We start from the raw sequence: 19,305 nt of genomic DNA, 5'->3' as shown, positions 1-19,305 counted from the left end.
GATATCCAATAATGTCACTTGTTTATTAGTCATCAACAATAATAAAGAGGAACATGTGTTATGTGTATCTTTCAACTTTCAAAGTTGAGAAGATTTGGTAGATTCAAAATGGAGGCTCAATCAGACAGATAGATGACTTACCCAACATTATTTATAAGTTTTTGATTTGACTTGCCACCAATAGAATTTTTTTTCTTTCTTTTTTTTTACTCTTCCTCTTTAATAACAAAGTGACATTCTATCCTTTATCAATCATTTTAACTGATTTTAAGAGATATTTGATCTTAATCAAAGTTTTTTAAAAAAAACAAACAGTATACATATGAAGAAGTTGAAATCTAACTCTAATCCTAATTTACTAAAATTTCAGTTGGAATTCATAATAAGATAAGTTTACTCTTGTTGTCCAATTGAGATTTCCACTCATTTTCTGAGTTATATTCCTACAAATGGAAGAAAAAGGCACTTTAAGGTTCCAAATTCAAGAACCTAACAAACAACAAAACCATCTGGGAAAAAAATAAGCAAGTGGATACATCCAAAGCTGGAGTTCTCATGATTCCCCATGCAATGGTAATCTTAAGCATAAGCAACACAAAAAACAGCAGCATTTACATACAACGGAAAAATAAATCGCGAAGATCACTATCCCTCAACAAATAGAATACTCTTCATTAGATATCTAAAAGTCGAATTTGGCATTTCAAAAAGAAGAGAAGAGGCAGAGGTTGATGTTTCTGACTTGACTTGTCAGGTTCATTACTGCTGATGCTGCTCATATATCTGCATATAAGTCTCAGAAAGCGCAACCATCTGGGGAAGAGTTTCAGAAACATGTAGGTCTTGCATCTCATACCTGCATCAGTTTAAAGTGTTAGGTTACCAAGTTAACAGAATAAACCACTTCTCTATTTTCCTTTTTTTTTGTGTGTATGTTGGTTTGGGGTGGGGTAAGAATTCATATTAGAAACACATAAAACTTAGTGATATGAGCTGTGTAACTAACCAAAGTTCTTCTGATTTTCGTTGGACAAACACTCTGTATGATCCTTCGCCTGGCTTTCCATCATGAACAATATTAGCAATCAAATCATATTTTGAGCGAAGTTTCTCATTCTCCTTTGGTGCTGGCAGGGGAATATAATCCTTGAGCTCTAGATTCTTCACAGGGAAGTTCACTGAAAAAAGACCCATGAAACTTCACACGTCACGGGATAGAAGCCTAACAATGCAGTTCCTAAGTCTACTGTAAATACTCAAGGTTAAAAACCTTTTGTGTTATATCTAGTTTTGTTTTTTAACTCCTCCACACAGCCCTTTCCCTGCTCTACCTAGCTGTCTTGTGTGGAGAACGAAGTGGAAATGGGACAACTCTAACAAGTAGATTTAGAAAAATATCTTCATCAGGAAGAAAATATTACACATCACAGTAAGCCTGCAAAACTGAACCCCTCATCACTCGGCTCTCCCCACCACCCACCCCTCGGAAAAGGTTTACTGATATTCAAGTGTAAAAGAGGCTAAATGACATCCTAATCTACAATAAGTTCTAGTGTATGCTAAATGAGCAGCAGAAACCAGACCGTACAAAACAACTTGATATCATGTCCAACCAAAAATAACAATTTGAGGGATGAGAATTTGATGGTATGACCTAGTTAGGGGGAATTAGCGAGCTAGCAAGAGTATTGATGAGGCTTTTACATCCATTGGGGGAGAGCATATTAGTGATATAGTTGGAGAATTTACACGGCGTCTACATCCATTATGAATTAAATGTCTTGGTAATTTCATTCAATTCAAGGATATTATCAATAATAAGTACTCACCAAGTGTAGGATTTTTCTCCATGAAGAAATTGTTCTTTGTAAACCTACGCATGTGGAGAATTAGATACTTTGGCAATTTTGTCACACGGTATCTCATCCTTGCTATACGGGGCCTTACAACTTCAGTGATAGTATCACCATCAAACTTCTTTAGTATGTTGAATAATGGAACCTACATTTACAAAAATCAAGTATAAATTAGTGATGCATCATACTATAGAAAGGATGCAGATAAGGATGTCACAACACTCGGAGACGAACGCTTCCAGATTTTGTGTACCATATTAGACATAGTTCAAAAGCAGGTGACTCATTACGTTTCAAGAACCAGCTCATCACACTGAACACAAAGCTCTAGATGAGTAGCATCTTCCTTACTTCCCCAAGGTTATAAGATGAAGGAAAAAACAGGCAAAAGAGAGCACAAATAGATCATGAATGTGTCTATATAGGCATCTGCACAGCAATATTGAACTGTACCACTAACAAGCATAGTCCTCCAAATCAAGTTAATTAAAATTCAAGAGATTTCAGTACCTCACCTCCGATTCAAAGAATGTCAAAGACAAAACTGAAGGGCATTAAATTTGAGGTTGAGAAGGAGAGATTCTTCTTCCCTTTAATTTCTCTTCTTTCCATACACTTCACTTTCTTTGTCTATGTTTTTTCCGGCTTTTGTCACCTTTTCTCACTTTACTTCTTTGCCCTCATACTTTACCTCTTCTCACTTAACTTCTTTGCTCTCATACTTTACCTCTTCTCACCTTTTCTCACTTAACTTCTTTGCTCTCATACTTTACCTCTCCTGTGGTATGTCCTCCCTTCCCCAACACACAAGGCCAACATCCAGACTACCATGTTATTTATTTTTTCTAAGTTATATTCCTCATTACACCTGATGTATGAGGTCATGGTCTTCAAAAATTTACATCTTATTTCTCTTTGCTCTTTTAGTTCTCAGCCACTTCTGATACGTTTTTTTAGTTACAACATTTAACTGATGATAATTAGTCAGTAGACCAAAGATTGCAATACTCTGAATATCAAAAAGAGATAGGTTCATTAGTTTCCTGTGATTAATCTTGAACAGGGACGGGATAACACGGCTATAGTTTCAAGAGCCTTCCTTTCATTTGAGTAATGGTCAAGAATTATTGCAAGAAGATAAATTCATTGTCCAAGTAATGCTGGTAATACAGTTGTCCTTGCAGATATTACTCTAAACTGTTTCTAACTAATATCAAGTGAATGAAATATCTGAATCAGAGGAGAGGTTCTTTTCTTTATTTAAACTAAAGAGGAAGTCGAGTTTTAACCAGCTAGAAAGGACACTCCCAGTAATTAACCCAAAACTTAGGCACATCTACGTAATTTCATTCACCTCAGATAACTCAACAATCTAATTGAACACTATAACACTCGATAAACGAACTTGGTGAAGAACAGTAATCATTTTTTTTTCAAGTGCAAACTATTTCGCAGACTAGGTGCAATCTTTTTCTTTTGAGAAAGGTAACCAGTTGTATAAAACTAGGTGTAATCCTTTTCCCTCAAGGAACAACTCGCTCTCACCTTTTCTTAGCCGACATCTAGACACTTGTATTTCAGCATGTACACAAAAGTTAGTACAATGATACATTCAACATGGGAAAATTCCAATACGATGACCATCCATTCACCACAAACTGTCAACAAGGGGAAAAAAAAGGCAAAACCATTCCAATGATAATCACAATAAAAAATTTGAACTTAAAAAAGAACCTGGGGAATAATATTCTTTTCCATGACATCTGTAAAAAGAGGAGGTGGTGGCAAATCAAGTCCAAGCATTATGAAAGGCATTCTGCTAGTTTCCATGCCAATATTGTGAGATTCATGTTCACCATCCTCCCCATTCTCCCTCTTTTCAGCAATAGATCTATTATGCATCTCTTTCACAACCTCCAATTCCCCCTATGAGAAAAAAGCATCATACGTTAACAAAATAATGATCAACTAGGATATTTTTAAATGTAGAAGACAGTTATCTTTTTGCAGCAAACCTGAAAGCACCGATGGATTATGCTACTGCCTTTTTTGGAACTTCTAAGCTCCGTGTGAAGGGTATTCAGGAGCCATGACATAAATTCAACAGGGTCAGACTGGGCACCTATCCGAAAACGTTTTTTACTAGCTTTCATAACCGCTTGCAAGAACTCATGCGGACTGACCTGCAACAACATTTAGTCAAAATAAGAAAACCATGAAGAACAGACAAACAATGAATTCAGCAATGCTAATATGCACCTGTCCTTTAAAGTTCCGTGCGTGCCAAATCTTTCGGGTAAGCTCTCCAAATCTATGAACAAGAGGAGATCTATTGTGTTGATAATTTTCAGGGATAAGAAAGAAGTTTCTCAAGGGAGTTACTCGCATCAAAGACTGAATCGTGACATTGACAAAATCAGTCTCCTTGATGTTATTCAGCCCAACCTAACATATACCCCAGCACCAAAAGATTAGCATTTAGACTAAAGGGAATATAGTAGCTTTAACAACTAAATATGACATAAAGAAGTGCAGTACCGTTCCAGGAAGATAATCAGACCCATCAAGTGCCCTAGACCACTGTCGGCTCTTATCGAGTTGTTTAACCTGTTCCTGAGTAAATCTGTCAAATAAAGACAAAGCAAACAAAAAGGGTGAACCGCAGTCATATATTACAAGAAGGATCCCAGCTTATCGATACAGGTGCACTATAAATATATAACAATACAAAGCAAAAATTAAGTGATAGCAACTGAAAAGTGATCTTGACAAACCTTGGATTCAGAACATGTATAATGTCATCAAGCGATGGATCTATGACTTCATATCCATCAGGAAGACAATAAACTTTCTCTGTTCGTAAATTGATGAACACATGGTGTCCTGCTTCAAGACTGTGTGTATACGCATGGGATTTTGGTCCCCTTCCTTGAAAATATTTCCCACAGACTAAACATGCATACACATTTAAATTTGTGAGAGAGACCGAACAAAATTTCTCGAAGTCAAAATCCAATACCTGCAAATGTAGATAATATGTATTAAAGGGGATATACCAGACAAGAGAAAAATAAATGAGAGAGAGAGGGAACCATCGATCTTAGTACGTGAGCAAAACCAAATTTGTTTACTGATGAAATAATCAGTAGAAATGCATCAAGTGTAACAAAATTTAGTTTGATATTCAATTACTATAAGCCATAAGGCACTTTCTTTATTAGGAATTACCATCAGACACTTAAACACAAGTCACAAAAGTATCAAGCTATTGACACTTAAATAAACAGAAGGCAAGTTTTTAAAACCAAAACAAAGAATGGAGAAGAATCTCGGAACTTCAGTACCACTAGGATGAAAAGCTGTCACAATTACGCTATGCAATATAAATTTCGGAATTCCACCATTAGATGTAAGATCCCAGTATAGACATCTGTGGTTGCAGGATGAATTATAATAGATAAAACAGTTTCAGAAAAAGTGAATCATAATGTTACCTGTCTATTCACAGTATCAAGATAGGGGCAATCCCTCCTAATCTCAATTGCACGATTTCGCTTCCCTTGGCTTCTACCATCATCCTCATCTTCTTCGTCGTCAGATGAGTAGCCATTTTGCTCCTTGTCTCCACCATTATTTATAACTTGCTCAGCAATGTGTCCTTTCCCACCAGAATCCTCGTCGTCTTCATCATCATCATAAGATGCAAGTGGAAGAAGTGGATTCTCGAAAGCAACTGGTGGAAGAGAGGGAGACGACTGATCCATTACCTTCTGCCGTTTTGCATTCGACTCCTCAGGCACCATGCCATCTTCTACTTCTCGCTTCTTTGTCATTCTCTTCTCACTTCAAACTATTTAAGATTCACTGGAAATGATAAAATTTCAAATCAGTTGCCAAACATCAGAAACGATTCAAACTGATCCAAAAGATGTTTTGCAACAGACGATAAAAGTTTAAACTTGCATATATAATTAAGAGGAATATTATTTAGCAAAGTAAAAAGATAGACAAACCATTAATTTAAAAATCAATGTAATGATTTTGACTAGATTCATTTTATTTTACATCTTCAAATCTAAGAACAGCACTGAAGAATCAAAAAAATAAAATAAGAGCAGCACTTCTGCAAAATTGCTAACCTACTTTAAAACAATTAGAGAAACATAACAAATTCAAAAGAACTTGAGGAGTGCTTTGTTGGGGAAAGATGCATAAAACAAACTGACACCCATTTGAGTGCTGTTATCATCTGTTTTTTTCTGATTACTCAAGGTAAACAGGAAGGAAAAAGGAAAAAGAACTCTTTAACTCATCAAGGAACTCATTAACTCTCATCTCCTTTTTCTTGTGTCCTCTCAAGAACAACAGTCACGGCCTGCAAGTTGTCTCTCTATCTAGCCACACCCATTTTTAGGCAAGACATATATACAATTCTCACAATCTTGTAAGCACCAAAACAAACACTAAAGGCATTACCTCCCATCTCCTAGGTCCTACCCCTCTTAACTCTGGCTAAGTGATTGATGATACAATACAGCATACTTGCACTAAAATATTATCAATATTTCCTTCTCGGTGACATCACAAGAATCAAAAAGGTTAATTGGTACACCCCGATATAACAGAATAAAGTATCAGTTACCCTTATTAATACCACACAGAAACCGAGACTAGTGCATATACTGGCACTTTTAGTTTGCAACTGTAGCATAAATTAGTGGACCCATAAGCTGGTGTTGGTATAGCATGATCAATGAATAAGGTGAATACAATGGAAATATATCAACATCATGAAAAAAGAACAAATGTAAGAACTAAGGCTGATATTGCAGGATCAGAAGTCCCAAGGAAGGCACATATTTGACATGCTTAGCAGTTAGCACAGAGGAAACATGGTTGAGATATGTAACAACCATGCTATTGCAGTCATGCTTTTTTGGAAATGTAGAAAGAAGTTATATTTTTATGTTTAATAAACAACAACAGCTACAACATATCCAATGTAATCCCACATCCACACGTGGGGTCTGGGGAGGGGAGGATGTACGCAGACCTTATCTCTACCTCTGTAGAACAAAAACATTATTTTTCTTAATATGACACAAGGTTCAAAGAATAACTCAATGTCATTTTTCCTTTATCCTTTTGTCACATGTATCAACTCGAGGAGGATCAAAGACGTTTAAGAATCCCCTGACTGACCAATCATACTTTGGGAGCAGCTACCATTTGGTAATTCCATGTGAACTAAAAGTAATAATTTTGAAGATTTTTGTCTCCTCATAAGAAAAGCATCACATGCAATGTGTACATATCTACTACTCGGAAATTCCCACAGCTTTATCATTTTCCAGCTATTTTCTACTCTCTTACTTTAATCTTTTGCCTTTTGCTCCTTGTTACATCTTCTTCAACAATTTACTTAGTAAGTCCTATCACTCGGTGGCGGAGCCAGGAATTCAAACAAGGGTATTCAAAAGGAAATATTTTATGCCACGAGGATTCAACAATATGTGGAGAAGAGGTTGAGACAGTTGGCAATCTATTTTTACAGTATAGGATAACAACCCAATTTTGGAGGATTTTTAGCAGCCTCAGGGGTGTTGTTTGGACTATGCCTAACAGAATCACCCACCTCCTCTACAGTTGGGAAGAGGTAGGTGGGGGAGCTTCAGACAGAGATAGATGGAGGATTGTCCCAGCCTGTATCTGGTGGACAGTCTGGAGAGAGAGAAATGCTAGATGTTTTGAGAGCAAAAGTTGTGATCTTCAGAAGATCAAATTGAACTGTATCAAACTTTTTTGTTTCTGGTGTAAACAGATGTACTTAGAGGATACTGAGTCAATTATTGAGATCCTTGGCTCTATTTAGAATTTAGATTCAGATATCATGTTTTGTTGATAAGTTGTAATTATGGTTTTCAGTACATGGGCTGTACTGGTTTTTGTCAATACATACAAATGTTACCTTTCTCAAAAAAATTCAGATATATGCAAAAAAAAAAAATTATTTCTACTCTATTTCCATATTATAATATTTCAACTAAGGAGGACCTCCTTGCATCCCTCTGCCTCCACCACTGCTATCACACTAAAAGAAACTGAAGGCCAACACATAAAGCTGCAAAACACTTATTCGGAACCCTCTAACGCTACAACCAGAATAGCAATTCGTAGCCAGAAAATTTAAAACCAAAAGCTGCTAACATCAGCCGAGAATTGAAAAAGCAAGGTGCTAAAAAGTAAATACTAATTCCACATTCCCCAACTCCAATAATATGGAATCTAGTTCATTTCCTCAGGTAAATAGATCAAATTGGTATATGGGTCTCAGTTGCAAGAAGCAGTATCAATACTATATGTCCAAATTACTTCGAAAACATACCCAATAACACAAGAACTAAGATACCCAAAAAAATCCCTTTTACTTGTCTCCTCTAAATGATTGGATAAAACAAAACACAATTTCAAGGATTTGAGAATTACAAACATTGCAGCTAAAATGTAGAGTGAGAATAAAACCTGGAAAATCAACGTTTTGGATACAATTTTTCTAGAAACCCCGAGAAGAAGAAGAAGAAGCAGAAGCAAAGAGCCGATACAATTTTGTTTTATTTTATTTGTATTTATATTTTACAGAAGCGGTTTGGGTTTACGGGTTCGGAGCAGGATTGATAGGCCTAAAGCCCTAACCCAAATACCCAATCTCCAATTGGAACTTTTTGCTTAGTTAAAAAAACAAACATATTCTCTTTTCGAGTTGTGGAAGCCGTTTTGTTGTTGGAATCTTTTTTTAAAAGAAATAGAAATTACTAGTTTTAGAATCTAGTTGGACAAAAAAAAAGAGTTTTTAAAGCGGTTATGTGAAGGCCGTTGTTCATTGGGGCTTCGGTCGCCGGCTTCCTTGTCATCAGGTCACCAACTTTCTTGACCTTCCGGCACGGTCACCAACTTCCTTGACCTTCCGGCACTGGCAGTGGGCAGGCGTCAGCCCTCATACATGGTCTTAATGTAATTGTAAAACGAGTCCTTCGGAATGACTCAGTTGGTTTGGAGGGATTAATTCCCCTTTAATGTCTTCTGAGTCGAATCTGCCGCATAAAACTTGTTAAATTAGGTGGAGAATGTTATGTTCCAATTTTTTAGATTTATATTGAAATATTTCATTACTCCTGTTAAAAAGAACAAGAATAACTAATATGAAATGAAAATGAAGCAATAATTGTTTTCGGCAAGCGCATGTAATCAATTTTAGGCTCCTAATTAAGACAGAATTGAAGTTTTATAAATTCTTACAAGTGTAATAAATTTAAAATTATAATTAAGATAGAATCGAAATTTTATAAATTCTTACAAGTGTAATAAATTTAAAATTAATTTTGATAATATGTTTTTCAATCGGACTCACTTCATTATTTAAGAATAAAAAATAAGTAAAACTCGTTACTGGTAAGAAAATGAACACATCAATTAATGTAACATGTTGATTTTTGGGCACCAGAAAGAATCAAAAATCAGTAGAAAAATAAATAAATCAATAATCATATTTTGACATTTGACTAAAATATCAAGTATATTTTTTACAAAAACTATAGTGTTATTACATGTTATATTTTGAGTTTACTTTTTAATTACATATTTTTGTTAATAACTCAATAATTATTCTAAAAACGGTTAAAAGCCAGAAATATCCCCAACAATTGAATATGGCTTAAAAATATTATTTTTTCCACTTATTGAACCAAAAAATGTTCTCAAGGTTATCTTTTGATTTAAATATGCCCCTAAAGCTACTAGTTAACAAGATGTAGCTTTATAAAAAAATCACGTTATATGATTAGTTCAACTATTAATTCAATGTGAATTAAGTCACACAATTCATATATCAAAAAGAAAATACATCATCCACTATATCTTACATTCATTTTTTTGGCACATAATAACAACCTTAAGTGGACTACAAAATGGTGTCTTCATCTATATGTGTTGTTGTCGGGAGTCTAGTAAAGGTAGAATATACATAAACCTTAGCCCTGCCTCGTAGAGGTAGAGAAGCCATGACCCCATACATTGACACGCGAACCTAATAGTGTAAAAAATCTCTTACACTATCACCATATAGAAGTTAAAACTCATACTAAAAAGAAATGCTCTTTAAAAAAGGAAAACTTACAAACAGACAGCATTTACATTGAAAGGGTGGGATATTCACCCTATGTATGAAATCTAAAAGAAAAAGGTTAAAGGAATACACAAATCCAAGTTGATCCTAATGCTACTTTTTTTGTTCAAGGCTCTTCATAATTTGATCTCATTCCTACTCTATAGTTATTTCCAAGATAGTGGTAAGTCTGGGTTTCTTGTATCTCTTTAGATACAGAGAAGAACATACAACACTTACAGATGACATTGCCATGCATGCACCAGCTACCCATGGTGGCAACTCCAGTTTTAGAAAAGGGAAGAAAACCCCAGCAGCCACGGGGATGGCAATCACATTGTACGCCATGGCGAAGATGTAATTCCACCTAATCCGCGCAAATGTCTTTCTTGAGAGGTCTATGGCAATGATGACATCCTCCAAGTTGCTCCTCATCAACACGTATTCTGCAGCTTCTATTGCAATATCAGTTCCTGCTCCAATTGCCATACCAACATCAGCAGCAGCTAATGCAGGTGAGTCATTGATCCCATCACCTACCATAGCAACTACACTGCCTCCCTTTTGAAATGAACGGACGACCTCAGCTTTCCCTGCTGGCAACACCTCTGCTCTAACGTCCTGAATACCGACCTGCAATTCAAAACAGCATCCAAGGGGTCATACATTTAGCCCAGAATTTGTGGGGCAACCTTAACACTTCTCAATAAATTGCATTAACAAAATTTAACAGTACTACATCTATCCATCCCCTGTTTAAGCAACTACATTTACTTCAGCTGACTGGATGACATCACACATTTTTATCCTTATACCCCCACCACCACCCCTAAAAAGAATTAAAGAATATCTCTCTCAGTTTTTTTGAAAGCCAGTCCACTCAAGGAAGACAAACTGAAGGCCGCAAATTACTAAAAGAAAATCATCTTTCAAAGAAGAAATGGTAAAAGCATGTAGAGTTCTTCTCACTCTGACACCAGGAAGTCTGACTCGAGTAATTCCTAATAGTTTCACAATGCAGTGGCATCAAAGAAGGCTCGGTAGAACAAAGCATCAAACTATTCTTATTTCATCTTTCAACAGTTGGAACTTATTTAAAGCTGGTTTCAGGAGTGGATAATGATATCTTACATGCTAATCAAACAAGGGGACAGGAAATTGAAGAAAGAACCCTAAGTGATGACTTCTGGAAATTAAATTAGGTTACCAAATCCCCAGTTTTGTAAAACTAATATTACAGTGTAGAAGAAAATTTTGATCACAAGGAGGAAGATTCAAACCTCCTTAGCAACTGCACGAGCTGTTCTCCAATTATCACCAGTAACCATGATTGGTTTGACACCCATTTTTATAAGGCCCTCTACAACAACAGCCGCTTCTCTCTTTAGTGGGTCTGCTATCCCCAGAGCTCCTATGACAATATTATCCTGAGCAACAAGAATGCCAGTCCTTGCACTTTCTTCCAACTCTACCACAAAATTCTCTACATTGGAAGGTATAGTTATCCCATTTTCGGTAAGAAGCTTCCGGTTTCCAACCTGTTCATGGGCATAAAGATGAGAAATAAAGACTTTTTCCTGATTAGAGACAAAGAAATTAACCACCTCTCCAAATTTGTTAACATCATGTTATTGAAAACTCACCAAAATCCATTTCCCATCTATGGAGCACTGTATTCCTTTCCCAGGCAAAACAGAGAAATCTGATACATCATGAAGCCATCCAGAAAACTTAGCCTGTTCACTGTAAGCCTGAAACTCGCTGGTATTAGAAGGCTCGTCAAAGAAATGGAAATGACGAGCGTATTCCAGGATGGCTTTAGCCAAGGGGTGTTCACTGCTAGCCTGCATCATAAGCATACCCCTTAGATGAAATGTAGCTAGAAGAGAGAAAATTGCAGTAGTTTTTGTAACTTTAGAACAATTGTTTTAAAAAGAAACTACTCCCAGTTCCACTTTACATGACACACTTACATTTGAAGAATCAAACAACTCTTTTTACCAGAACTCTTACATATACTTAAATATTTTTAATTATAAACTAGTTCTAAGCATGTAAACAAACTTCTTCATTCTTATAAAAATGGAGGGAGTATGAGTTTTAATTGGTGGCAACATTTGGCAACAAATGACTGCTTTTAGTAATAAATAGAGGATCCTAAAAGCTCTTTCGAGAAAAAACTTTCAAGTGGTTGCTTGATAGTTAAAAAAAGGAGAAAAGAAATACTGAAATCTTAATACACTGAGACTGATTAAAAATATCAGGTAAAGTGCTATAAGGTAATCAGAATTTTACTTTCTTAAGCACTTCTATCTCCTCAAGAGAACAGCATACGAATAGCATCAGAAGATTGTAGGAAATGGGTTTCTGTGGGATCCCAGCTAGAAGACTTGAAAGTAGAAAATAGTTTGTACAAATGAAGTCTTGTCTTTAGTTTCTACTCCCTCCGTTTCAAAAAGAATGACCTAATTTGACTTGGAACGGAGTTTAAGAAAAGAAAGAAGACTTTTAATTTTGTGGTTCTAAATTAAAGTTATGTCAAATGTACCAAAATGTCCTTTAATCTTGTGGCCTTAAACATGACACGTGGAAAGTCAAAGTTAAAGTGTTGCCAAAAAAGGAAAGGGGTCATTCTTTTTGAAACAGACTAAAAAGGAAACTAGGCCATTCTTTTTGAAACGGAGGGGAGTATTAATTTTGGGGTGCACCCATGATGTTTCTGTTACCATAGATGACTGCATAGTGCATACCTTCCTTTTTTTTGGGTAGGTTCTACTCTTTGTATTCACTGGTGTACCCAGGATTTTTACCCACATTATTATTATCTTATCAGAAAAGACTTGAATGGTACCTCTGCAGAAGCTACCAAAGTAAGGAATTCTCCACGATCCATCTCATTGAAAATTTTGACTGTTGTGACTTTAGCATTTCCCTGGGTCAAAGTGCCTGTCTTATCAAATATCACATGACTAATTTTCTGTGCCCTCTCCAATGCATCTCCTCCCTTTATCAGCACACCATTGTTGGCACCAACTCCTGTCGCAACCATAACAGCAGTGGGGGTAGCCAAACCAAGCGCACAAGGACATGCAATAACCACAACAGATATTGCAAACATCAGAGAAAACACAAAATAATTGCCATTTTCTGGAAGCCATTCTTCTGGATAACCTCCAAGAACCCCAGCAACATACCTGGTCCAATGGGTAAATAAAAAATATAAACACAACTTTCCAAACAGTAGTGATAGAAGTAATTTGGAATGACGAAATTACGAAAAACTAATTAGTTGGAAGACAAACTCACCATCCAAAGAATGTTAATAAGGACATAGTAACAACTGTAGGAACAAAAATGCTTGCGATCTGTAAGTCAAAAGAGTACTTACAGTGAGAAATTCAGTCAGCTCAAACGTCAAAAGGAAAGAACAAAACAGACAAAGAGACTCATTGACAACAAAAGCAACATTAAAGATATATTTTCATTCTTCACTAAACTCAGCCACATCATAGCAAATTCACTGCCTAATTGTAGTTCAACATCACACTTCAATGGATAACTTCCATTATAAAGAAATGACAAGGACGGCACAGCCATCAGCATTCAAATATGTATGCTACAGCTTCAAATATATCAGCAGTGTGAATGCTTTATAACCAAATAAGGGAAAACACAGTAAAATGTTGTACAACACTCCCAACTGTCAGAGACTTAGGCTGATGGAAAAAATGAGAATAGAGATTAAACTTATTAATGCAAAGAAAGATAGAAAAATAGTACATTAATGGAGGAAATGGAATAAGATATTGAACTTTCCATTTAATCAATGCTTCTTCAAGTCCATCAGTGATTGTGTGTTAAAGCAAAGCAAATACTATAAAATTAACACCAGGAAATAATCAACTTGCACTGAATAGACAACACTCTTCAGCAAGATGACACAAATACTACTCACATAGTCAGCGAACTTCTGAATGGGAGCCTTTGACATCTGTGCTGTTTCAACAAGAGATATTATCTGACTCAAAACTGTGTTCGAACCTACTTTTGTGCCCTGTATGTGAAGAGAACCATGCAAATTGATTGTACCTCCAATCACCGCTGAATCAATCTCTTTCAAAACAGGAGCAGATTCTCCAGTGACCATACTCTCATTCACATGGCTTGAACCCCATACAACAACACCATCCACAGGGACTTTTGTACCAGGGAGTACTTTTAATATATCACCAGGCTGAATCAATAAAGCATCTATTTCTCTTTCGCCTACAACTTTTCCACCTGGAATGCAAGGTAAACATAATATCAGTGATAGGCCCCTTTTGCAATTTTGAAAAAGTCACAAGTTGTGTTAACACAGTTACCAAGAACTATACATGGTAATGTGTCAAAGAAGTAGACAGAAAGCCTAGATGTTTTTACCTTTGTCTTTGACAAGCAGTGTAGCTGTAGCTGGAGTAAGCTCAACAAGTTTTTTGATAGCACCTGATGTCTTTCCTTTAGCAAGAGTTTCCAAGTACTTCCCCAGGAGTACAAATGTGATTAACATGGCACTTGTTTCAAAGTAAGTTGGAGACCAGAACCCAGAAACTGCACCATAAAGTAATGCACATACAGAATAAACATAGGAAGCTGTAGTTCCCAATGCAACCAAAACATCCATGTTTGTGGAACCATTTCGAAGCGCTCTCCCTGCCGCAATATAGAAACGCTTACCAATACCAAATTGGATAACCGTCACTAATGCCCACTTTAACCAATCACCCATTTGAAAGGGACCACACTGCCAAATTAGTAAAGAATAAAGCAGAGGTATGCGAGGGCAGAGAACTCGCATTAGAATCACAGGAACCTGGCAGAAATTTGAATATGTTAGATGATTAGAATCACAGGAACCTGGCAGAAATTTGATAAATATATACAAGTATGACAAGTGAAAAGACAAAAGGGAGGAAAAAATATCTCAAGTAATCCCATCATATAACTGGAATTTAGCAGCAACCTTTTTGTGTAAAATCATATATCAAGAATCATGTTTGCTCAAAGAGAGTCGTGTGATATAATTTGAAACTACATGTTACGAGAGTAATGGAACATGTAGGCTGTAGCAGACAGAATCTTTACATATTCAAAGATATAACACTTCAAAAGCTCCATTAGATCAACTGAAACCCAAGTATTGGAAGTTAGGAAGCTTCCATCACACATAACCATGTCCTTCTAATCCCCTCAAACGTGGAGAGGATTGGTTGAGGCTAAACCAAAAAAGCTAAACCAAGAAGAAAGGATAGCAGTACAACAAATAAGCAGCAAAAACACTGCTTACACTGAGAGATAAGCTTGCTGTAAAAAGCCGAAACATACGCGAGGACTCTTCTAGATCTCTGGAAGTCATTCTTGTATAAGGGTTCTTGACAAGTAACTTAAACTTGCCACTGCTTCCCCCTTCAATGCCATCAACTAAAGATCTTGAGCCAATAACTTCAGGATCAAAGACAACTTCAAGCTCACTTGATACCCGATCAAAACAAAATTGTTTAACTCCATGCAACTTTGAAAGAATGCCTTCTAAAAACTGTGCATCCAGCTCACCAGAAATACCAACCACCCCAAGTACAATCTTGTCCTGCTCACTGCTCTGCACAAAGGAAGCCTCAAAACCAGCATCTTCAATTGCATTTGCTATATCATCCTTACTGATTATGGATGAATCATATTCAACCTCTCCTAGTGATGTAGCCAAAGCAACTACTGCCTTTCTTACACCTGGGAGATTTTGAAGGATACCTTCAACAGAATTTACACAAGCTGCACATGTCATACCACCTATTGTGAACTGGCCTACTACAGTTCCATGTGGATTTATACGAGATGCAGCGGGTTCTGAGAGAAGCTCTGCCTCAAACCCAGCATCTTCTATAGCATTTGTAATCTCTTCATCCTGAAACATGAATGGGGAAATGTAAAGTTAATTTTTCATATTTTGCATCAGGTTACATGCCACATTAAAAACATTATATCAGATTGGATAACACTAACGGTATAATTAAAACAATACAACAACATCAGCAAGAACCAGTCAACATCAGTAACTCATGTTTGATAGCGACTGTTTTTGGCAGAAGAGACTTCATCAAGCCTATCTTTTTTGGGTTAGCTAGATCATGTCTGTTGTTTCCTAACTATGTCACTTCCCCCTCTTTTTCATATTTAAGCTGAAGTACAGATGTTGTTTCCTAACTATGTCACTTCCCCCTCTTTTTCATATTTAAGCTGAAGTACAGATAAGAAGTTGACATGAACTTGAAGGCATCAGTCCAACCATTTAACGCAATGTTAGGATGGAAACTCAAACTAAATCAAAGTACACACTATTTGAAATAACCGAACCTCTGTCGAAGAAAATAATGATTACATCCTTATTCGTAGTAACTAAAATTACATACCAGACAAAGAAGCAAAAACTGAAGGCCTAAGAATTAGGATAAGTCTACACATGAAAAATAAGCTCAGACAATCAACATCAACTTTTAAAGTCCTCTATTTCGCTTGACTCCAGAAACAAGTTGATCTAGTACAGCATTATATCCTTTAACAAATACCAGGAACTCTTAACAGAATGACAACTCACACTTGCTACGGTAAAAGAAAATGATCAGATTGCATATGACCCAAGGCATAACAGCTCAAAACAAGAATGATAATCTGGTTAATCTGTAATAGGTGACAAAGTGATAACTTCGTATCACCGCCTCTTTTCTCAAACCTAATATTCACAACCACCTCATCCATCAACCACAACAACTGTTTGATGTTCCCCTGATAATGTAGGGCCAAAAAAGAAGGAAAGGTCCTGCATACTTTAAAGTATATAGTTTGTACAAGTTAAGAATCAGTCAAAGAGCTAGAGAACTGTCATTTCTTTCAATCTTAATTCTTAACGAAGTTACTCTTATTGCTCATGTTTGATAAAGGCGTTTGACATCCACTAAACACGGTAATGAGGGTATATGTAGGTCAAACAACAACATCATACTTCATATGCCACCTATTAATTTAAAGTTGCTATCTGGAATACTTTGTTCAAACAAAGGAATGTGATCTCCAGTCAATATGTGAAACCTGGACGACCAATAATATGTATGATTGGTCTATGAGCACTTGGATATTGGCTACCTATTTGATACACAAGCACTTTCATCATCTTAATTGCCTAGTGATGTACAAAAACAAATATTTAATGCTTAGTTAGAGGACCAAATCATTCCAAGTGTTTGTAGTGCTTTGTTATGGCTAAAACAAATGCTACATGTGTTTTACTAGTTAGAAATCTTGAAAGCGCAGTCCTAAATCTTAAATGTTTAACCAGTACATAGCCAATGCACAGCTTTACATTGTACAGGGCTATATCTTTAGAGAAAATTTGTGATATCAGACCTTTTCTCCATTCCCAGTAGGAGGTGGAAGGAAGAATGCCCGCATCTTAGCCTGATCTAGCACATTCTGTTCTCAACTAGCAGAACTTCCTCATACATGTTTTACAATGGGAATCTAATGGACAGAGAACTTCAGTGACTATAAAACCTTTTTTGGTCAAGACACATCCCCCAAAAGTTGTGGGCATATCCATCTTGGTTTCAAAGTATTATTAACATCTCCATCTCGAGTCCATGAAACACAACTCAATATCAACAAGCAAAACAAACACATCGAAGCTAATTTCCCAAAAAAGGAAGCATTTGAAAGCAGCTGATTTAGATCAGTTCTAAGGTGTGACATTAATAAAATACAACAAAGTTAGGTAGAATAATTATGTCCAGAATATCCAAACCCAAAAAACACAAATAACAAGAGAAGGTATACAAATATCAAGCAGTTAGTCCCAACCCATTTATCCCAAACAGCTAAAAACCTCATACTCAAAATTCAGCAAAACTTCCAAAATCATCAAAACCCCAGGATTAGTAAGATGTACAACTAAATTTTCATCAAATGAAGACCAACCCATTTCACCAAATAGCTCAAAACATCAGCAAGATCAAAAATTAACTTAGAATACCAACTAAACAAGCTCAATCAAAAAAAAAAATACTCAACCTTGACCAAGCTAGGATCGAAGACGACGTCAGCCTTATTCTGAAGTAAAGCAACAGAAGCTTTAACAACCCCATGTACACCCATCAAAGCTCCTTCCACTGATGTAGAGCAAGCTGCACATGTCATCCCCGTAACTCTAACCTGAATTCTCCTCAAATTCTCATCCAACTTATCCAAATTCACTTCGTCATACGAATCCAATAGCCTCACTTCCTCTCCGACACCATCTATATCATCATCCGCCGCCGATGATGACTTTCCGGTCACCGTCAACTGCACGTCCCTCATGCTCGGTGCCATATGATTAACTCCCTTAATAACAAAACAAAAATATACCCAATTCTGATATTCCCCTGTAGATAGACTTTCTCCGGCGATATATATATATAGATATGTATGTACCGGAGAAATAGATATATGGGTTCTATGTAAAGATTTGTTTAAACATTTTAGAAAGAGAAATCTGTGGGTTGAAGGAGGAGAGGGAAAGTGGGAACGACAGCGAATTTGTAAGTAAAAAAAGAGAAGATGCAGAATATTCAAATGACTAAAATGACCTTGAATAATTTGTACTAGATTTTTTTTGTACTACAAATTTTTTTTTTTTTTTTTTAATCAGTGAGATCACGAGGATTTAGTGAAGGACTTAATTTTAAAAAAAAAATAATAATAACGACAGTTATTGAAAACACTTTTAAACTCAATATGAATTATTCTTTCGATTTTTTATTGTGAGTCTCATGCTCTTAGAAGAGTTTGAGATCACTTAATATGTCATGTGACAGACTAAAGGTGTATTCAAAAATATTTTCAATAATCTTCTCTAATAATAATAAAAACAAAAATTAGGAAGTTTCAATTGGTTGGTTTTTTGTTGGGTAATAAGAGGGACCCAAGGAAGATTAAGGAGTAATAATGAAAGGTAAATGAAGGAGTGATTAATTGGTCAATGATTTGAAATGGTACCAAAAGGATGACAATTTATTCATGAAGAAAATTTTTAAAACATATTCAAGAGTTTTGACTTTTCGGTTATGATATAGAAAACTACTAGAAGGTTTTGGTAGGAATTAGGAACTAACCTTTTTCGCAAGTATTCAAAATCAAATCATAATTGATAAGCAAAATTTTAAAAAGTATATTGTTATTATTGCCTGTCAATTATATTCTCAATCAATAATGATGATGATT

The 19,305-nt window shown here is 36.0% G+C and overlaps 2 protein-coding genes across 2 annotated transcripts; both read right to left on the bottom strand.

The window, feature by feature from the left end:
* Window positions 1-533: 533 nt before the first annotated feature.
* On the bottom strand, window positions 534-5,754 carry LOC125836282 (uncharacterized). The gene is made up of 9 exons (XM_049515456.1): window positions 5,351-5,754; window positions 4,631-4,875; window positions 4,395-4,479; window positions 4,116-4,301; window positions 3,872-4,039; window positions 3,591-3,782; window positions 1,830-2,001; window positions 1,007-1,178; window positions 534-856 (listed from the first exon to the last, which is right to left on the bottom strand). The coding sequence occupies exons 1-9, from the start codon at window positions 5,687-5,689 to the stop codon at window positions 760-762; spliced, it is 1,656 nt and encodes a 551-aa protein (XP_049371413.1). The 5' UTR covers window positions 5,690-5,754; the 3' UTR covers window positions 534-759.
* Window positions 5,755-9,994: 4,240 nt separating this feature from the next.
* Window positions 9,995-18,598, bottom strand: LOC125836128 (copper-transporting ATPase RAN1). The gene is made up of 9 exons (XM_049515211.1): window positions 18,115-18,598; window positions 15,344-15,958; window positions 14,440-14,869; window positions 13,973-14,298; window positions 13,324-13,382; window positions 12,869-13,211; window positions 11,661-11,861; window positions 11,298-11,555; window positions 9,995-10,650 (listed from the first exon to the last, which is right to left on the bottom strand). Exons 1-9 carry the CDS (start codon window positions 18,412-18,414, stop codon window positions 10,174-10,176), a joined length of 3,009 nt encoding a protein of 1,002 aa, XP_049371168.1. The 5' UTR covers window positions 18,415-18,598; the 3' UTR covers window positions 9,995-10,173.
* Window positions 18,599-19,305: the final 707 nt, after the last annotated feature.

The sequence above is a fragment of the Solanum verrucosum genome, unplaced genomic scaffold, assembly GCF_900185275.1.
Source record: "Solanum verrucosum unplaced genomic scaffold, falcon-dt-bn FXZP01000278.1, whole genome shotgun sequence".
Taxonomy (NCBI): Eukaryota; Viridiplantae; Streptophyta; class Magnoliopsida; order Solanales; family Solanaceae; genus Solanum; species Solanum verrucosum.
Note: the sequence above shows the minus strand (reverse complement) of the source record. Positions and strands in the feature narration are given on the sequence as shown.